Here is a 6,150-nt window from a genome sequence, read left to right as displayed (position 1 = left end):
TAAACAGGCTTGGATTGAATTGCAATTTTCAACCCATTTAATTAAAAAGTCAATACAAACCCAACCCACATATGAGATCCTCTTATATGTGAAACTTGAATTAAATGAATGGTTCATCATTTTCCCAAATGATGGTTTTCTTTAACATTCAAATTAACCGTTCACCAAGCTACAATTTTGCTCCTAACATGACAAAACCGATTAAAAGGAATCAATTTAGCAACACACCATTGATCTTGATGCCTAAAGCTCAAAACAAACATAAAAACCCTTAAGTTTTTGCTTAGCATCCGACATTTAACTCGATTTCATTTCTCATCTTCATTTGCAAGTCTCAGTTTTCTAAAACAACAAATAGAGATATGAACCACAAATATAAGATCTAAACAAACCAAACTCTAACCAATGTACAACAACTAGGAAACACATATTTCCTCCATCTTACCAAATCAACAACTCACAAAACACATTGTACGCCTGTTAGCCTGAAAACAAAAAACAAACATACACAAAGTTATATCGCCTACATGTTCAAAAACCTTAAACCAATAAGTGTAATACACTATCAGTTATAGTGAAAGTTATTTCAGACCTGAAACACCACCACCATGATGCCGACCAATGTACATCATGGTTTTATTTACGAGTGGCAAATCCGCCTTCTCATTCCTAGCTTCTAGAAGCTTTTCACTGTTCGATTTCCATCAAAATCACACGATTGGAAGAGTAATAAACTACAATTAATCATTAGAAAAATCAAATTTAATGTATGGATTGATGATTTTAGCGTACCTGGTGTAGGGTAATGGACAGAATATGATAACATAATTAGCTCCGGCACATGTGAAAGTGCTGGTTTTATCATCATAAGCATAGCTGTATGAACGTGGGCAAACGTGCTTAAAATACTGTGAGAATTCCGTCGGCGGGCAAGTCTCCGGCGTGTTATAACCTTCACTACAACAAAACCTCGGATCCCCAAACGCCTCACACGCGCTCTTACATGCCACTACAGTCCGACTCCTACTCGAACGCGCCACCCTAAGCGCGGTGGGGCAACCGGCGTTTAAGTCAACTAAACAACCGGTGGAACTGCATCCTCCGCTCGTAGCGTCTCTGGGAATCACAAGCATCGGGAGGTTATACCCGTCGACCAAACTGACGTCATAGAAATCAAGGCCTTGGTCACCGTTGAGTGTGAATTCCACTAGCGTGGCGGGAGGTTCGGCGCCGCGGCCTTCGCACTCGACTTTGCCGGAGCCGCAATCGGCGGTGACGCAAGAGAATCTTCCGGTTGAATCTGTCCGACAATCGGTACGACCCCATAACCGACCCGACCAAGCTACGGGTATTCGTAGGGTTCTTGATTTACCGGGGTTTAGAGCAAAACCGGTGGGATTTAACACGGTTCTATCAGCGCCGGTGAGTATCCCCGGCCATATAGTGTGCCGACATCTGTTCACGACCTTAAACGTCGTCGATTCGATCACTGCAGCCATTAAACAAAAGCAAAAATATCATCAAGAAATTGAAGAAATTATTGGGGATTAGTGGGGAAAAGAGAAGCATACCTGAAAGTAATGAAAATGTGAAGATTAGAATGAGAAGGATTGGAGGGATATGAAGACGATTCATTTTGGAAGAGGACTCAATTAGGGATTGGGATTGGGATTGGGATTGAGATCGGAATGGGGTTTGAAAAGGGAAAGGCGACAGAGTAGTAAAGCAGAAACTTTGCCGATTTCGATTGGACTTGATCTTATTCTTCCCACCAAAAAATAGTTTTTGTACATTTTGTGTGATTCAGTTCATTATTAGGACTTTATGTCAATATCCAATAAATACTATCAATATCATGTTTAGTTGTTTACTAACTAAAATATCACTCATGTTCAAACTACATGGAAATGATGTCGTTACATGTGTATCCTTCGTACAAAATAATTCTATTTTGCACATAAAAATCATTTTAGTCCAACCAATAACAATGATATTGGTAATATCATCTTTTTAGATATCAAAGTAGTTTAGGTTTACAGGATATAGATTTGATAAAAAAATATTGACAAGAAATATAAGAATTTTTTTTTCTATAAACCAAAAAAATAAATAAATAATAGCATAATTAATAAAAAAAATAATAATAATAATAAATAAAACATAATCCGAAAAAACATCTTCATGATTATTTTTGTGATGATTTTCTTGTTATTCACTAAAATTATTATAAAAATAGTTTTTGTTTAATTTACTAAAAAATGAATTATAAACTAGTTTCTTTGAAAAAAAATCTTCTAAATTCATCTTATTTTTTATTTATTTAATAATTCATTTTATTGGTTCGTTAAATATATATATATATATATATATATATATATATATATATATATATATATATATATATATATATATATATATATATATATATATAAAATTACATTCCTATCAAAAATTTATTTCTTATTTCATCTTGATTTTAGGTTGGTATATATATTATTAATAATAATAATAATAATATAAATGGTAATCTAAAGATGGCACCAAGATTTTAGAATACATAATGCTATAGTTAGCCTCAAATGTTCGATCTTTCATTTCAGAATAAAATGTGTTTGAAATGTATGACAGATTTAGATATAATAAGTTTTAGTTGGTTGTGGACTTGTAGTTCAATTAAAACAGATTGATTAGAAGGCTTAAACATCCACCATTCCACGATCTCTCATTACTAGTCCACCGTTGATGGTAATTATCAAAATCAAATCATATTTAAACAATAAATATATGGTTATGCATTGATAATCTACTTAAAACAATAACCATCAAATTTGACATTAAATTAGGAATTGCTTACTAAAAACAATAACCACCAAATTTGACATTAAATCAGGAATTGCTTTCTTAAAATGATCTATTGTTTCGTCCTAAAATATACGTTTTCGAGTTTTTTTTTTTTGGTATTTGACTACTGTATGTAACAAAAATAACAACATTGCATTTATATTACACTGTATATAAGCTACAAACAAAAAAAACAAAAGAACGAAAAAAATTACGAAAACCATAGGTACATAAGAAACCTACTATTACTTGAAATGCGCCTTGATCATTCTTTTCCGCTTGGGTATGGCTCTTATTCCGCGAGCTCGCCAATTAGTTAACCATAGACATATTTTAGTCAATAGTCGTATAGTGGATATATCAAGTTATCGTTGCAAACCAAAGATACTATTGCGGCGAGGGATGAATATAAATCTAAAGCTCTAATTCAATATTCTCTCAATTCATCCCCCCATGAGGAATTGTCAAACCATTTGACTCTTCAACCATTCAAATATAAAGGATTAGTCAATCTTACAAGCAACTAATGCATGTTTCGTGTATTGAACACTTGTACACCGTAAGTTTCTTACTAACTTTCTGTTTTATTTTATTTTTTTCGTTTTTTTCCAAAAAAATGTATCTATTAAATCTCCTACCAAACAAGAAAAACAAAAAAAAGGTTTCAAGATTCAGAGACACATCTAGTTGTTTTTTGAAGGGTCCATTGAGAGAGAATTTCAAACTTAAAACACACACAAAATTAGCAAAATTAAAAATTACAATTTTATATATTATAGGCCAACATGCCCTGAAAGAGCAGAGCAGATGGCCCACCCCATAGTAAACGAGCCACCAAACAATAGCTCATTGCCCCCAAATAGTAATCAATCGAGCGTTTGCCGTAGACTAACTTAATGAGCTACGATTTTAAAAGCTAGTTTGGAATAAATACTAATTTTTGACTAAAAATTAATAAATAATTAAGGATTTTTGCTAGTTTTGTAATTACCTCTTTGTATTTTTTTTTTAGGGCAAAAGAAGTTGATTAAATTAAAGATTATCATCATTATTGTTTGTTTTGTTTTATTAGTCTAACTTTAACCAAACTAATGTACTTTTTTTTTTTGCCGAATAGATCAAATATATACCGGTTTGTTTCTGAATTTTTTTCAAACTAATAGGAAATTAGGATAATTATTATTTGTGGTTGGATCTTGGAAGTTGATGAATATAGTTTTTTGGTTATGTTCTTGAAGCTGCAATGAAGATGTTGCTCATGATGAAATCGGAGAATGGTGTATTTGTATTAACAATATTTTAATCAAGCATCAAGTTTTGGAGATATTGTTAAAAGTAGGCACTAACTTTTATTTTAAAGATATCTAGTAATAGACATTTGATATATATTTGATAACAATGTGTCTAACAAAGTGTTTCTAATAAGGAGGTTCTTAGTTCAATCTCAAACATATACTAACTTGTCGTTCTAAAAATTGATATATATTCGTCGTTTCTAAAAATAATAAAGATATCTATATATTTATATTAATGTTTTTGCAATTAATTATTAAGTTCAGTTTAATTACAATAATTGTCATATACATAGTTCTATTTTTTTTACTCTTTTGAACTTTAAAACCGGTGAGATTTTATTTAAACTAACACAATTCAAGCAAATGGCTAGATAGGAAAACATGGCAAAAACATTAAAGAAAAAGGTGTTAGTTATAGTTAGTTAATTGTTATTTAGTTAGCTTGAGTTAGTTGCTTGTTAGTTAGATCACATGTCTCTCACGTGATTGTTGTTAGTCGGTTATATCAGTTAGAGGCTTCTCTTTCTTCTGTATATATTTTGTAACATATCCATTGTTGTAGTCAACTGATCCAATACAGAAATAAAAATAAAACATTTCTCTCACTTTTCTTGTTCAATTCTTTACTTGCAATCATGGTATCAGAGTTGTTCTGATTGATTTTCAATCAATTTTTCATCATTTTTTCATACTTTGTTCTTCATTCGTGATTTCTTTCATCTTCGTTCTAATCAATGGTTTCACAAACATTTCAATCAACTCAAAACTTTGTTCAAAATTCCTCAGATCCACTTTATTTTTCATCCGTTGATCATCCAGGCATGTTGCTTGTTTCTAAGCAATTCAATGGATCAAATTTTGGCTCATGGAAGAAAGCTATCACGATTGTTTTATCTGCCAAGAACAAATTGGGATTTGTGAATGGAAAGGTCATCAAACCATCTTCTGATCATAATACCTTCGATCTATGGCAGTGATGCAATGATATGGTCATGTCGTGGATATTCAATGTTTTATCTAGCGACATTGTTGAATCTGTGTTATATTCATCCACAACTGAAGATATTTGGAAAGATCTGGATGATAGATTCGGTCAATCAAATGGTGCAAAGCTATATCAACTCAACTAAGAAATATCTGATTTGTCTCAAGGATCTAATGATCTTGCCGCTTATTTCACTAAATTGAAGAAGAATTGGGATGAATTAAATGTTTTGTCAACAGTTCCAAATTGCATGTGTAATGCTGCTCAACAGATGCAAGAAATTCAACAAAATCAAAGGCTCATCAAGTTTTTTATGGGACTGAATGGAGATTATAACTCTGTTAGAAGTAATATTCTCATGATGAAGCCACCCCCCACTGTTGCTCAAGCTTATGCTCTTCTCATACAAGATGAAAAACAAAGAGAGGTACAAACACCTTCTAACTTCATATTTGAATTAGCTTCCTTGAATGTTTCTTTCAAATCTGGATTTGGAGGAAACAATAATAGAGGAAATTATGAAAACAAAAAGAATCAATATTGTTCTTTCTGCAAGAAATCTAGACATACTGCAAACAAATGTTACAGATTAGTTGGATTCCTAAAAGACTTCAAATTCACCAAGAACAGATCTACTAATGCAAATGTTTCAACTGCTTCTGTTTTACAAATGTTTCAATTGTGTTCTTTGTTGAGCAAACTCAATGACAATAATAGCAGTAACAATCATCAACAACAAATGAATCAAAATTCTAACAATCAAGCCTTTGTCAATTTTGTTGGTAACACTTTCTTATCTCAACAAGATTCTAGTTATCTTCATAATTGTCATTGTCTTGAAACAGCCTCAGTGACATGGATAATTGATTCTAGTGTAAGTGACCATATGTGTTACAACAAATCTTTGTTGTTCAATATTCAAAAACTTCATTCTCCCTATCATATAACTCTTCCAGATGGAAAACAAACCAAAGCATATGAAGTTGGAAGTATCAATCTGATTGATAACGTTGTTTTACATAATGTTTT

At 32.0% G+C, this 6,150-nt stretch overlaps 1 protein-coding gene across 2 annotated transcripts; it reads right to left on the bottom strand.

The window, feature by feature from the left end:
• Positions 1-201: 201 nt before the first annotated feature.
• Positions 202-1,809, bottom strand: LOC145092451 (Pathogenesis-related thaumatin superfamily protein). 2 transcript variants are annotated; one of them, XM_079030386.1, is made up of 5 exons: positions 1,572-1,809; positions 793-1,489; positions 593-690; positions 446-485; positions 202-342 (listed from the first exon to the last, which is right to left on the bottom strand). In XM_079030386.1, the coding sequence occupies exons 1-4, from the start codon at positions 1,633-1,635 to the stop codon at positions 481-483; spliced, it is 864 nt and encodes a 287-aa protein (XP_078886512.1). In that variant the 5' UTR covers positions 1,636-1,809; the 3' UTR covers positions 202-342; positions 446-480. The 2 variants fall into 2 exon arrangements, with proteins under 2 accessions (XP_078886512.1, XP_078886511.1); XM_079030385.1 differs by having other exon boundaries at positions 202-485; positions 1,572-1,808.
• Between the last annotated feature and the right edge of the window lie 4,341 nt (positions 1,810-6,150).

This window comes from Lactuca serriola, chromosome 3, assembly GCF_051521515.1.
Source record: "Lactuca serriola cultivar US96UC23 chromosome 3, Lser_US96UC23_V15, whole genome shotgun sequence".
Taxonomy (NCBI): Eukaryota; Viridiplantae; Streptophyta; class Magnoliopsida; order Asterales; family Asteraceae; genus Lactuca; species Lactuca serriola.
This window is presented reverse-complemented; position numbering and strand designations above follow the sequence as displayed.

Bases quoted from the DNA above. Each gene is read 5' to 3' on its own strand.
- LOC145092451 (XM_079030386.1), bottom strand. From the start codon at position 1,635: ATGAATCGTCTTCATATCCCTCCAATCCTTCTCATTCTAATCTTCACA. The intron at 1,490-1,571 runs GTATGCTTCTCT...TAATGGCTGCAG, and splicing joins CACATTTTCATTACTTTCAG to TGATCGAATCGACGACGTTT. The intron at 691-792 runs GTACGCTAAAAT...GAAATCGAACAG, and splicing joins TGTCCATTACCCTACACCAG to TGAAAAGCTTCTAGAAGCTA.